General features: G+C 34.6%; 1 protein-coding gene across 3 annotated transcripts in view; it reads right to left on the reverse strand.

The window, feature by feature from the left end:
• CADM2 (cell adhesion molecule 2) overlaps nucleotides 1–16,285 on the reverse strand; it is a 374,063-nt gene that overhangs the window by 100,993 nt on the left and 256,785 nt on the right. For all 3 annotated transcript variants that reach the window (XM_081952063.1, XM_081952064.1, XM_081952062.1), the window contains one exon: nucleotides 530–682. In XM_081952063.1, coding sequence (XP_081808189.1) covers nucleotides 530–682 — 153 coding nt within the window. The remainder of the gene's footprint in view (nucleotides 1–529; nucleotides 683–16,285) is intronic.

Here is a 16,285-nt window from a genome sequence, read left to right on the forward strand (position 1 = left end):
CAATACTGCCAGTTAAACTCCCCAAATATTAGCATTTGTATTTGGTATGGATTTTAGCACAATACTTCAACTTTCCCCTCATCTTACACACCCTTTCTTCACCTTTGACTTTTTACAGTTGAATAAATTGAATGATTCAGTTCATGGTTTTTAGAAACCACAGCTTATCAAGTTCAGCCTAGATGAATTGCAATTAATTTCAATTATGAAGAGTGGAAACAAGCCAAATGTGAACCACAATTTATGAAATTCATGTGCTTTTTATCCCCTTTAATCACAGTTTGCTTATTAGGAGATAAATTGAACTAACAATTAAAGTAACTGAACTAAAACAAAAGAGACAATTTCCTCTCTAGTCATGACTGGAACTAAAGCTGAAAGGGGAGAAGAAGCTGTTAGGTCAAAGGGTAAATGAAGGACTGAGTGCTACATTGATCTACAGCTATTTTCTGCTGAAGTTTTTAGAAAGTGTTATTAACCACTGAATATGCTCTTACAAATTGTGTTATTTTCAGTATGACATGCTTACCTAGAACAGTGAGAAAAGCCTTGGATGTCTTGACAGGCATAGTAAATAAAGAACAGGTATATTGCCCTTCATCTGATAATGAAACATCGGTGACTCTAATGGTCAATTCATGCCATGAAGCTCGAAGCAGTTCAATCCTATTGTCCCTCAAAGCTGTAAATAAAAAAATATATAGAAATATTTATTTATATATATGTATTCATTAAAAATTGACAGTTTGAATTTGGAGCTAGAAGACTATCCTATGTGCAGCATAATTTAACTTAAAAAAATAAATGTTATTAACAGGTATAGTGCGCCATTCATATACACAATGTTTTATAAAAGACAGTTTGAAGAACACATTAATGTTCTAAAACAAAGGTGGTAAAGAAAAAGAAAAAAAAGTTTCAGTTTTGTAAATACTCTTTTTGCAAGGCAGTACATTGTTAATTTTTTTTTAAAAAAGCATAGTCATTGTGAAGAGAGAGATAAAACACAAAGCTAATGTTCATTCCATTTTTATATGTCATAGCTTTTTTGAAGTCTATGTATTTAAACTTCTTGCTGTTTATAATAAAAATAATCTGGCATTTTTTTTGCAATATGGAAAAGTTGTTAGTTTCTTCAACAGGAGCAACTGCATGAAGCACTTGTGGATGATCACAAGTCTTCCCTTTGTCTAGAGGAGAATCAGTCTACTCACTACCTCTTTATTTCACTTTATCCCATTCTTTCAATGCAGGCATCTCCAGTTCATTATTTCTTCTCTGGAAGTCAATCTTTCATATACAAGTAGTCCTTCACTTACAACCATTTGTTTAGCGACTGTTTGAAGTTAATAGAACTCTGAAAAAAGTTGACTTATAACCATTTTTTATACTTGCAATCATTGCAGCATCCTCCATGGTCACATGGTCAAAATTCAGACCCTTGGCAACAGAACATACATAAAATGTAGTTATGACAGTTGCAGTATTCTGCAGAATTGTGTGATATTACAATAACCTGTTACTAATTTAACAACTGTAATTATTCAATTGCCAACTGTGGCAAGAAAGATCATAACATGGGGCAAAACTCACTTAATAAATGCTCTCCTTAGCAATGGAAATTTGGGGTTTAGTTGTGGTCATAAGTGGAGAACTACTTGTATTTTTCAAATAGAAACCTTTACTATAGATCTCTGCTAAAAATATGTTAATAGTATCTTGAATGCTGCATATTCTCCCTCCTTCTAAAGCATGTTTATCTGTGCAAGTTTATATAAACAAATACTTTTCTTCATCCTAAAAGGTTTTTTTTTTAAAAAAAATAGCAAAATAAAAAATGAATGTGAGAAGAATAATTAAAACTGCAAATCTAACAGGTAAAAATCTCTTAAATGCAAAACATATCAGTGGGCACACTAAGTAAATTGATAATCAAATACATTGTTTAGTAAGCACACTTAATTATTTGAGATTTATCAAGATTTATCAAGATTTATTAAAAATCAACAATGAAAGCTGACCAATATTATCAGCAAAAATGAAAGATGAATCTCATATTTAAAAAAAACAGCACAAAAAGATATAGCAGAAAATATTGTAGAATTTATTTAATATTGATTAAGCTGATTGCATTTATAACCCTCCTCTTTGTCCTGGAACTATTCTGCAATGTATGTAGGATATAACATTATTTCCACAGTAACAAGGAGGGATATTGTAGTGAAAGTGAGTGATAAATTTCCCAGTCACTCTTGTTCCAAGATGAGAGTCTCAGTGAGGATTCTAATGAGAACCTCCTTGGCAGGAGTCCAATAATTTAACTACTATATTTAATTCTTGGCCTTCAATTATCTCAATTGTGTCTGTGAGAGTGTAAAATATATGTAAATATGTAAATATTTCCAAAACTGCAATGTGTAGGAGTGTGAACAAAGCACCTTTTTTTTTAAAAAAAGGCTGATTTTTGCAAGTTTCACAGAACATCTGCAAAAGCTGTTTCTGTCTCTCTTTACATGAATGCTCATGTGCAGACAATACTTCCACAAGAACCACTAATGAAGTGAATATGCAGTTATTGTACAAACATGAAAACAGCTCCTGAAGTATGTGTCTGATTCTTGTAAAAACCTGAATGTTTTAATAAAATTGCAAATTTCTCCTTCATATACTTTGGACAGGACAATAGAGTACCATAATCTCAGTGTTATTGGCTAGATAATCCTTTCTGTTTACTATACCAAACATGTGGTGTCTCATAATGCATTAAGAATGAAGCTACCTTTACATACATTTTATTTGCCTAAAGAAAATCATGATATTTATAAAATAGTCTGAAACAAAGTGGGTACTTCCAAAAGATTAATCACAGGTTGGAGATTTAATTGGTAAGTGTCTGTTAAGAATGCATATATGCTTTTTTATGCCTTGCTATTGATAAAGGAGTAGAATGGAGAGAGATGAAGAAAATGCTAGGGAAAATAAAGAAGGAAATACTCCAATTTGCTGGCATACTTGGTTAGAACTGATTCCACTTCTTTCCTTGCAGTATATCTATCGATATTCTATCAAATCCGAGAATCTTCTGATTTAGTAATGACCGGACTGGACAATTTCCTCACACATCTCAACAGCCTACACCCCAAAATACAATTCACTTGGAAATAGAAGCAAACACCCAACTTCCCTTTCTGGGTGTCCTAATATACAAAAAAACCCAATGGCTCCCTAGGACACACCATCTACCGGGAAAAAAAACACACCAACCGCTACTTAAACGCACAATCCCATCACTACCCTGCACAGATCAAGTCTGTAGCCCTCATCTCCAGAACCAAACGCCTAGCTAACAAAGACCACTGAAAACTGAATTACACATTCTCACAAACGTATTAATCTCCAACGGATTCCAAAGAAAAACAATTCCCAACCTAATCCAAAGGGAGACTCCCACCAAAAACTGAGACACAGAACAGGACAACGGCATCGCCCTCCTCCCTTACATCAAAGGCACCACAGATAAAATCAGCAAAATTATCCACAAACACAATATCAAGACAGCCTTCAACACTGCCAAAAAATAGCCAACATCTTAAGAAACCCCAAAGACAAAATCCAGCTAGAAAACCAAGGAGTCTATGAAATATCATGCAAAATCTGCTCTGAAACATACATAGGACAAACAAACAGGAGAATAAATGCACACATTGCAGAACACAAGAACACAGTAAAAAAAAAAACTTCCTCCCTTTTCCAGCACCTTAACACTATAGGACATGAAATTAATTTTGAAGGAACCAGGTTAATCTCCAAAACTGAACACTTCAACAAGAGAATAATTATGGAAGCTATTGAAATAGAGAAACACCCCCACAACATGAATAAATGTGACGATACCTCCCGCCTATCAGACATCTGGAAACAAACGAGCACCACCACCACCCAGGCTGTTACAACATGAAACAACAATGGACACACAGCCAGCACCAATCAGCACCAATCTACCAACATGATACAACCACACAACCTATCATTCCACTTACTGAAACAAAACCAGCACTCCCCCCCCCCAAGATTTATAGAAAGACGGCAGCTCCGACCACGCTTTTAGCCCAAAACCCAGCCTGAAGATGGCGAGTGAGACCTTGCCAAAACATTGCCAAGACAATCTCAATCTTACATGGTAAAAGACCCAAATACAACAAGACCAGCATACCTACACCCGTGGAAATCTACAAAAACACACAAACATATATACAGTGTATGTATGTATGTATGTATGTATGTATGTGTGTATATATATATATATATATATATATATATATATATACACATACTTTTCTTAAGTAGTGCATTTATTATGACATTCATATTATGATATTTGATTCCATTTTTTATTATTTAGTTTAATTGCACATAGTTAACTGATGTGTTAACTGATGTGTTCTGCAATCAGCATCTGGCCATATTTTTGAGCCAATACTGAGCCATTCTTCCTCCTTTTAGAAATAATATGGTAAATAAGACTTCTACGAATTTCATCTGGTAGTATCCATATGTATAGGTATCATTTTGGTTGTTTGAAAACAGCGTCCAATTACAAATAGCACAGCTGCATTGCAATTTAACCTGACCTTAAAACATATCAAACCTTTTCTAAATTGATGGTTGGAGCATATATGATTGTCATCTCATATGCATATTATTGTCATAGATGATTGTCATCTCATATGTATATTATTTGGTCATTGAGCCAAGTACAGTTTTTTTTATTAACCATCCTAATTATAACTACTGCTATTCCTTCTTAGTTCTTCATGTCCTGAATAACAAAACAATGTAATATTGTAGCTGTGCATCTCATTCACATAGAAATTTATATTTTCTAGTCATGTGGTTGCCTTGAGTGGTTAAACTATTGCTTTCTCCTGTGCAGAATGGATGGATGCCATTGCCATTGTTAAAAACAAAATACTTATAATCTCCATCCTGTATTTTCCTATATAATTGCTGCCCATGTAGACGCTAGGGACGCATAGTGGCTCAGTGGCTAAAATGCTGAGCTTGTCAATCAGAAAGGTTGGCAGTTCCACAGTTCGAACCCTAATGCTGCGTAACGGAGTGAGCTCCCATTACTTGTCCCATCAACCCAGCAGTTCGAAAGCATGTAAAAGTGCTAGTAGAAAAAATAGAACCACCTTTGGTGGGAAGGTAACAGCATTCTGTGCCCCTTCAGCATTTATATGTCGGCCACATGACCACAGAGACATCTTCAGACAACACTGGCTCTTTGGCTTTGAAACGAAGATGAGCCTCGCCCCCTAGAGTCAGGAACAACTAGCATATACCGGTATGTGAGAGGGGAACCTTTATCTTTATGTAGATGCTTATTTTTGTTGTTGTTGTTGTTGGCAGCAAGGATAACCTTCACACCTTCTTGGTGTTCTTCATTTATCTCTCCTAGGCACAGCAGGACTTGGATGTTATTAGAAGCGAATAACTTATCCACCTCAAAGTCAGGAAACTGAACAAATGGGAGGTGGTTGTTTATTGGGTATCTGGAGTTTCCATGAACTTTATAAATCAAGCGAAAGGAAATGTGTTAAAATAAAATTATAAACAGTGAACAGATTTAGGATGAACCATGTAAATGAAGACTCAATCACTCAGGCCACAAAGTATCTCAAAAGGTTAAATCATGACAACTGAACCCAAGTTTATTAAAACTGAGACTTTTATTACTCATCCAAGTAACTTCTTCAGTCAAAATGAAAATTTTGGATAGACAAGAGAGTTAGAGAATTATCAAACTCTTGCCATACAGACTGCAGGGGATTTCTCCCCAAAATGAAAAGCAATATGTAAATGAAGACTTGGTTTTAATAAACTTTGGCCATATTTCTGGGTTGCCATGATTTAAACCTTTTAGATATTTAGGATGAACCTTTTTTTTCCCCCACGGTAAGGAATAATTTAGAATGAAGAGACACAAGAAAGGAAAGAAGTGTTTACTAGGAATACATATAATTTTGTTATTGTAGTTACAGTTGCTTAACAATCTCTATGAAAACAAGTACCATTTTATTTAAGGTGCAACCTTTCGTTGTGTTTCATTCAATGTAAAAAAGCAAAATTATTTTGGTCAGAATAATACAGTAAATAAACCCACAAAAACCAGGCACAACATTTCAGAAAATGGAAATAGGTCCAGATAGTAATATTGCAACTATTTGAAATAACCTAACAACCACAAAACACCAAAGAGATATGTATTTATGTAGAGCACTAGCAATATTGTGACTTAATATCTTGAATCAAAGGTATAGATTTAAAGTTTTAAAAATGTTTAGTTTTTAATCATGTGTATATAACAGAATTATAAAACTATAATTTGAGAAAATTGTTATTTCCATGGCAAAAATACCATTCAATAATAACAGTATCATTCAATTAAAAACATTCACAATTATATTGGATATTTTTCATCTCCGCAATGTTTTTTAGGTATATGGGAGGGGAGATATGTACTTGTGTACATACTGGGAAGTTTGTTAATAATCTAATGAATTCATTGCAAATCAAACTTACCAGCTAATATAGATTGGACTATGTGCACTGTATGTAAAACAATTGTAGAAAATTAATATTTTCAGCAACTATCTGGAATTTATAATATATAATAAATAGTAGCTTGAAGATAGATAAGTAAATAAGAAGATGGATAGACAGATAGACAAAAATCTTTAAAGACAAACAGCATCCCAAAGCAAACTTGACAGACTTGACTGATGACATAATACCCTCTTCTTTTTATGGTGGTGACATAAAAATGCCAAAGGACACAAAGCTGTCAATCTTGTTGTTTATTTTCTATCTTAGACTAATAAAAGAATGTGTGTGATTGACAGGAGGCAGACACGGGCATGGTCTCAGGCACACAGTGTGCACTGAAAAAAGATATTGATGGTTTCAGGGTTTTGTTATTTATTATTGGCTTTTCCAATCCTAACTTTGCTTTTCTTTTTCAACAACTTTTAGAGGCAACTGCATTGATTTAAAAATTATCCTGTAATAATCACATCTTATTAACAATAGTGGTGTCTGAGCAATACAGTGATAATATTGCATTATGACAAGTTTGCTATAATAATCCTGTTCTTTTAAATTTCCTTGACTTATAAAGAATTGCCTTGGTGAAATGGGCATAGAAGTTTAATAAACAAACTGTTGTTGCCATTATTGCAATCACTAAGATTAAGTTAATATATAATCATATAATTTATTTGTGATGCTACCTTCATAAAGTTTCATATATCTTTGAGCCAAGAGCCTTCAGAGTTGAGCAGCCTTCTAAATCAAATAAATAAATAAATGGATGGATAGGTGGGTGTATCAGAATAAAGGTGCATTGAAAAAAAATCCATGTAATTGTTGGCTTCCCTGGTCAAACTATGCTTCAGTGAATCCCTGAGTGAACAAAATGTGACAACCTTAATGTGGCACAAAGTTAAGCACAGCACTTTCCATGAATTTGAATGCCAATGAATTACTTATGTGCAGTTTACAAATTCAAAATAAGAAAAAAATGTTATCCTTCTAGTCAATAATTTGTAATATTTCTTTGACATGCATTTTCCATGAAGAAATTGAAGGTGAAAATAGATTTCTCATTTAAGCTATATAATAAAATGTATGCATTTTAATCTGCAGATAGATGACATATTTAATTTTGTATCATGTGTCAGCTCTGGTTTAGTCAGTCACTGAAACACACTCAGCTAGGTTAAATAAACGATTACATACAACAATACTTTCAAAAAATGAAATACTAGAAGCATTTTTGTAAGTTAAAAGTTTTACATATGTGGCAAGTTATAAAGTTGGAATTCTCAGAATAAATTTATACATGTAGTAAGGTAGAAATCTACACTACTTACAAAAATATTGTTAAAATGTTTGTTAACATAAATGATTACCTGTATGGAACAAGAGTTAATTTATTTTAGTTGCTGCATTTTGTCTTACACAATTTAGAAGCCAGTTTTCGTCATGGACATTAAGAACAGCAGAAACCAAATTTGGTCTGTTGCCAGAATTTGGATCCATGTACTGAATAATTTCCAGTGAATATGCAGGTCCATATACAATATGGATCCATATATAATATTTAGAGTGTCTGTGTGTGTGTCTGTGTGTGTGTGTGTGCGTGCGCATGTGCATGCGTGTGATTTCACACAGACACACACATACATATGCACACACATATTGGTATATGACTAGTTCACTTTACATCCAATTATCAAAGCTCAAAATCTGAATTATTCTTATTCTATATATTCAAATTGTGATGTCAACAAGTAATCAGATTGTGTGATCTGTCATTATATTTACTAACCCCCATCTTGAAGAGATGTGAGATCATCTCAAACATTATACAGAACATATTTTTAAAGCTGTGTTTACCAAAATAGCATATAACTGAGAACTGCAAACTATCAAAATCATATGACTTTTTTAGTGGTATTTTAAATCCTATCTCCAGGCAAAACTCCATTTAATTAGAAATAAAGGCAGCAAGAGACACAGTCCTGTTTGAAATGTGAGTCACTGTCAGACATTCACTTATCCTCCCCCTCCCCTTCTGAGAATGTTTAACTCCAGAAGGAAAATTCCCTGGCTGTGAAATGAGAATATTTGCTTTATGCTCAAGGGTACCACACAATTTAATTGACTAATGCCTTTTGCATAGGTGAGATTAAGTGCTGAATCTGTAAAAAGATGCTGAAATGGAATGACATGAAAATGTATGAAGTAGTCAGGTTTCAGATGTGTGTGTGTGTGTGTGTGTGTGTGTGTGTGTGTGTGTGTATGCTAGGCAGATGCAGACAAGTAACCCAAACTCAATAATGATCTTTTGGAATACTGGAATTGTGCTAAATGCATAAGTTCCTCTTCCTGTATGAATTTGTATTTTTAGAAATGAATTAAAAGTATTGAAAGGCTGAAAATAAATCATGCATGGTGTCAGCACTGATTATTTTAAAGATTTCATACCTTCCAGTTTTTAATATTATGACACATGAAAATAAAACCAAGCTTCTCTGAAAAAAATCAATAAAGTGATACCAAAAAATAAAGGAGCATAATTTGAAAATACCCACACCCACACTACAAATGTCTAAAATTGAAGCTTTTTTTTTAACTTAAAGACCCAAGCCAAATGCCTCTGTACCCATCCTGGTCCTAAATAGAAGATTAAAAATTATAAAATGAGTTTAGAATACATTCTTTTAGTTTAGTTCTACAACAGTCTCGGGCAAATGTTACTAGTAATGGAGAAAGTGAATGCATGTTGCTCAAAAATATTGTGCTTCCTTTAAAAACAAAACAAAACAAGCAGACAACTATTGATTTCCCTTTCCAGAGTTATATTTATCCAGCCACCAAGCTCAAAAATTGACAATTTTTATTTTGATAATGTCTAAATTCTGGGGACAGAGCCAATAACTTATGCATGCTTAACAAATGATCAATAATCATATGAGCAAATTTGTGGATTTCTTGTAACATGCCAATTACTGAGTTGTATTCCCAGCTGCAAGAACTGTCATTGTCCCTTTAAATATTACCTGGGCCAACATACAAGAACCATTTGTAGTAAGCTGTAATACAAGATGTTGAAGTTTATAAAAAAATATTTTTTAAAAAATCCTTACAGGTTTGTTAGGACAGGATCATCAAGCACATTAAGAAATCACAATGTCTGTTTTCTATTAATAAGACATTTTTGAGTGAAGGGGCCACACTTCTATTGCAGAACTGCAAAAACAGCGAGATCGAATTGTTAATATAACAAATGCTTGATCCAAATAAATTATGAAAAAGCACTTTGAAATAAAACTTATTATTTTAAAAAAATCTCCAAAGGTTTTAAAAACAGTTTCCTCAAATTTGTAGAGTTTACTAAAATGAATGTACTTCATATATTTAAACTGGGGTTAGATCACAATAATATCTTTATTTGCAACCAAACATTTTCTCTATCTCTCTAACTTTGTACCACTTAGCATTAAGTACAAGTTTCATAGTTTCTAATTCCATTCCTTTTCTTACATGCACCTGTTTCGATTAGCTGGCCTGGCATAATTATAATTGTGACAACTGTTACCTCCTGGAAACATATTCTTACCTGGTTATTTATAGGGTACGGTTTTAAATTTAACTGATTTTAGGGTTTTTAGAACCAGATTTATATTCTTCCGTACAGTTCTTTTAAATTTTTAACCTGCTCCTTATGTGTATTTATATCTGTATTTATATTTGTATTTGATACTTATTGTTTGTTGTGTGGACTGTACACCGCCCCGAGTCCTTTTCGGGAGAGGGGGCGGTCTAGAAATTCGAAGAAAAAAAATTAAAAAAAATAAAAAAAATAAATGCAGGCCATCAACTTGGAGAAAACTGTCTTAAATTTAAACTGAGATTAGCTTTTGACACATTTTCATTCATGCTTGTGCAAATTCAATTAGTGATATATCAAGAATGAGTCAAAGCAGTAGTGCAAAAAGATGCGGAGGTACCTGGCCTATAGAACTGCCAAGAATTGGAAGCGGTTGAATAGATATCATCATCATCATCGAGTGGACCAGGGCCTATTTTAGGAGGAAGTTTAATTTAAGATGTGAAATGGGTGTCATAAGGTTCTGCAAGGAACGAGGGGGCTTTTCCCCCCCTATACGTCCTCTATTCCTTCCATTTGGCTGCTTGGAGCCTGTCCACTATTCCAGTGGTGTATATAATTATTAGACTTGATGAGGGTTTTAATTGCCTTGATGGTGTTTCTGCTTAGTTTGGACTTTATGAACTCTTGATGTATTCATGTCTAACCTTTGTATTGACTTCAGCGTATCTGATGTGGCCAGCTTGAAGGATGCCCAGATATTTGTAATGATCATCTTCATCCAGACTCTTGATGTTATTTCCATAACAAAGAAATCCTTACAATAAACTAAATAAATTACAATCCTGTGTTGCCTTGGAACTGTAGCTGGATTTTAAAATCATTCTAATAGCTAGGAACAGAATGAACATTTTGCTATTTTTTTAACCATAATGAATATGTTGTGAAATATACATTTTAAATCTTTTTTCTAATCCTACAGAAATTGTACTGTACTATTATAATAGCTTTGATTATAACTGTTCCATTTAGTGCCGCTGAAGATAAATGAGTATGAAAGCCGATATGCCTCATAGTGAGGATTTACAGAACAATTGATTGCCTAAACATTTGATCTTTGTCATTTTAATATAGCAAATACTGTGTTTACTTGATGTCTAAGAAGCCACTCATAAGTTTTAAAGACTTCATTATCTCTGGAAGTCATTTTAGAAATTATAGTTACTGGAAGAAAAGGCTTTCTCCTGTATGTAATAAAAACTGATTATTGACAAAATTAAGGGACAAATAGAATGATTTTCAGTACTAAAACAAACCAACATTTTTATCAATCTCACAAACATTCAGATCATTTTAAAAGAAAAACAATTTAGCATTGGTTCTAGGTCCTCCAAATATTTTCCCTCCTATTAAATATCAGTGATTTGCATAAAGTAATAATCAGGGTTTATTATTACAAGAATAATACATTTTAATTTGCATTCTTTGGTTCCCTGAGAAGTGTGACATTGTGGCATTGAGAATGATAATATAGTGAGCTTTGCTTATGTAGTTTGGATTACAACCTGACTCTGAATAAGCAAAATGACACAGTATCCTAAATTAACTTTAATCCAGAATAAACATAAATGGATATAGTCATGGATTATTTGTGAAAGTGATACCTTAGTATAGAAAAATTTGTTAGGCTATCAGGTCTCTTTTTCTAGGTAAGTGGATGTTAAAGAATCATTTTATACTTCATACTTACAAGAATAATGGTCACCATCTATATGTCGACTCTGTATGACAATGTTGGTGAACCTTTTTGGGAGTGTGCGTGCATGCCGAAAACTGGAACAGCAGCTGTCTGGTGTGCATGTGCGCATCGGGAAGATGATCTTCCAGTTTCTGGCACACACATGCACATTGGCCACCTGGTTTTCTGGTTTCTGGTGCGCATGTGCGCGCGAAGACCAGCTGGCCAATGGGCATGCATGTGCCAGAAACTGGAAGATCATCTTAACAGGACACACATGTGCACCGGGTGGCTGTTCTTCCCGCACGTGTGAAGACAAGCTGGCCAGCATGCCGGAACCCAGAAGAGCAACGGGCAACGGCTTGCATGCCCGGAGAGATGGCTCTGCATGCCACTTCAAGCACGTGTGCCTTAGGTCACCATCATGGATATATGAACAAGAAAACATGAAAATATTGGAATCCTATATTATTAGGCCTATTGAATCAAACCAACAAGCTATTTGGTCCCTAATTCTGCCAATCTCTTCTAATTGTTACCCTGCAATAATTGTATATTATTTCTAAAATCTTATTTTGGCAGACATATCCTTAATGAATTTATCAACACCTTCAAAAACCATTGTCATTCCCAAAGGCTGTTAAAAATATCGACAAACCATTCTTTATTCTATATGTTACAACTATGGAAAAGTTTAAAGGATTGTCATACTTTACAGCCCTATCCTAATAGTAAATAAAAGCTCATCTATTACTCTGCTTCAGATTGTTTCAAATATCACGTCATTCAGGAGCTGTTCTAATTTACTCTGCATATTCTACATACAATTAGAAATGTCTTCCTATTGCAGGACATGTTGAGGGTGCCCAGAAGGACAACAGCGCTACTGCACCTCATCAAGATGACTAAGAGTCCAATAGTCATTCTGACTGAGTTCTAAAGATGGGACAGAGTTCCAGAAAGACAACCATCACTGCAGCCCTCCACCCATCTGGGCTTTATGGCAGAGGAGCTAGAGGGAAGTTTCTCCTTATGCAAAGTACATAAAAGCCTGCTTGGAGTTTGCAAAAAAGCATCTGAAAGACTCTCAGACTATGAGGAACAAGATTACCTGATCTGATGAAACCAAGATTGAACTGTTTGGCCTCAATTCTAAACATTATGTCTGGAAGAGACCAGACACTGCCCATCACTTGCCCAATACTATCCCAACCTTGAAGTATGGCTGCATCGTGTTGTCACATTTTTTTTCAGGAACTGGGAGACTCATTAAGGTTGAGGCAAAGCTGAAAGGAGCAAAGTACAGGGATATCCTTAATTAAAACCTGTTCCACAGCACTCAGGACCTCAGACTGGGCTGAAACTTCCCTTGCAACTATCCTAAGCACACAGCCAAGATCACATAGGAGTAGCTTAGGGACAACTCTGTGTACATCCTATAGTGGCCCAGCCAGATCCCTGAATTGAACCCTATTGAATATCTCTGGAGGGACCTGAAAATGGCTGTCCATCAATGGTCGCCATCCAATCTGACTGAGCTTGAGAGGATTTAAAAGGAAGAATAGCATAAAATCCCCTAATCCAGGTGTCCAAAGCTTATCGCGTCATACCCCAGAAGACTCAAGGCTGTAATTGCTGCCAAAAGTGCTTCAACAAAGTAGTGAGTAGAGTGTCTGAATACTTATGCCAATGTCATATTTCAGTTTTTCCTTTAAATAAATTTGCAGACATTTCTAAAATTAGGTTTTCACTTTGTTATTATGAGGTATTAAGTATACACTTATGAGAAAAAAAATGAATTTCAACAACTGTAGAATCAGTCTGCAATTTAACAAAATTGACAAAACCGAAGGGGGTCGGAATACTTTCTGAAAGCACAATATATGGTTGCTCAACTCAGTGAAGATGACTCAATTCAACTCAAACAATATGGCATAGGGAAAAACAAAAGCAGAAAATCAAATAAATAATGCAAATAAAAAAAAATAACTAAAAAATAAATGGCAAATATGGAGGAATCTATTATAGCGTCTAAGGATGGGGACACCCATGCAACATCTCTATTCTATAAAATTGCACCTGGATGCAATTTATGGTGCTAAATTATCTCACCTACATGGCATAGGATCATGTTACCGCATTTTCCTAAGAATATCTGCCCATTTTACATGTTCTATTAAGGAGGTCACATTCAGGTCCTTCAGGTCCTTCCTGAAGTCCTGATGAAAAGCCACATCTTAACTACTTCCTAAAGACCTGCAGGATCAAAACCTGATGCATGTCAGGGTAAAGATAATTCCAAAGGGTTGCTCACACCTTCTGGGTCTCACAATATGACATTATTTCAAGGAAGGGACCCGAAGAACTGAATATGTCCTTCTTAACAACATGTGTGATGAATCAATATTCTTAGGAGAATGTGGTAACTTGATCCTGTAGTTATGTCTATAGGTATCTATAGGTGATATTTTGCACCTTGATTTCATCCAATTGCCTACTGGGAGACAATACAGCATGTTCTTGCATTCAGCCTAGGTATGGTCATCAAAAGTAGCCCTATGTAGAGCAGGTTGAAGTGGTTCAATTAAAAAGTGAATCCAGGAACAGTTGAAATTGGTACACCAAATAAAGTAACACAAATTCTTCCCCCTCTCCCCAAAAAATCTGTCAGTTCTGAGGTCCAATTTAATCTCAATCTAGTTAGTTATTGATCAGTTATTGACACTTTAAAAATTGTGTTGAGATAAAGTATAATCATTTTCATATCAACCAGGAGTCATGGTGGTGCAGTGGTTAGAATACAGCATTACGGGCTAACTCTTTGACTGTCAGGAGTTCTACCCTGACCGGCTCAAGGTTGACTCAGCCTTCCATCCTTCCAAGGTTGGTAAAATGAGGACCCAAATTGTTGGGTGCAATATGATGACTCTGTAAACCACTTAGGTCTATAAAGCATTATGAAGTGGTATATAAATCTAAGTGCTACTGCTATTACAAAGTGTGTTGTCTTAACAGAGATTTTTCTTCTGGAGGAGATATGAGGATGGGGATAAATGTTGACTATAAATATAAAAAAACACTTGCAAAAAATAATTGCATATATAAATATTTAGGACAATAAACTCTAAAAGTGCAAGATTAGTGTCTATATTGCACACGACCAATTGGTGTGTCACATAGTTATTTTTGTCCACCATATTATTATTCTTCCATGTTATCATGTATACATTACATTTTCTACACCCTCTTCATCACATTTCTATTGCTTTTTGGTTTTTCCTCAGCTTATTTTTAATAATTACATACATATATATGTTTTTTCTATGCTTCTTCTTTTCATTCCAGTACTTCTTTCTATAGTGTAAACTTGTTCTGCTTCCTTGCATATTTCTCCTACTGTCTTTGCCATTGATTTTTATGTCTTTCACTGTCTTAAATAATTTGCCTCACCAAATACTTTTCTGGGGGAAAAATAAACTCTACATCAAATAAAATAGAAAATATATTTTTTTAAAGTCAGATTCCAATTAGGCTCTGACATCATCCAATTGTTGAGAGAAGATCTCAAATGTGCCATGCAGTAAAAAATGTCACCCTTAAGCCAAAAAAAGTACAAAGATTTAATTCATTGGTGAGTAGGTGTAAAGCATAAGAAAACTTAATTTTGATGTCTGATGTGCTGCAACCTGTTCTATTTCTATTGTTGCTTTTACATAACTTGCTGCTTCCTTGCCCCGTTCTACTGTTATTTTCATTGTATTTATTTATTGTCCTTTTTCCTATTCATTTTCTTCAAAAGAACTCCCTCTTCATAACATTATTGTGTATTTAATAGGTTATTTTCTGTTTTTCCCCTCCTTCCTTTACTTCTTCTCGGTCAACCTGGAGAGAAATATATTATAGGTAACATCTCCTGCTGGGGACCTATTTAGTTTGGTTTCATAGCCTCTTTTAGGTCTTTCATGACTTTACAAGTTTAAAGTTCCCACTGTTTTCAGCAATTGCATTTTTCTCTATAACAAGCTCTCTCTTGAGAGGACTCTGTTGTTCCCTGCAGAAAGGAGATTGAAAAACCTTTCCACCTTTCTAAGAGTTAGTTTTATGATCCTTCACATTTGATCACATTATACCTAGTCAGATATAGTTTTATGATCCATGTTTAGAGAGAATGGGGAACAATTTAAAGGAACACTCTAGAACGGTTGGCATTTTTGCAATGATAAATTGACAACAGCAGCACTGCTGCGAAAAAGTTCTTTGGAAAGCATACTGTACATATATTGGAACAGAGAGAAAAGTATATATGGAGATACACATATACACATACTTTCCACCTATATTTTGTGTGTATGTGGTGTGTGTATGTGGTG

The sequence above is a fragment of the Natrix helvetica genome (assembly GCF_964273705.1).
Source record: "Natrix helvetica genome assembly, chromosome: 4".
In the NCBI taxonomy this organism is placed as follows: domain Eukaryota; kingdom Metazoa; phylum Chordata; class Lepidosauria; order Squamata; family Natricidae; genus Natrix; species Natrix helvetica.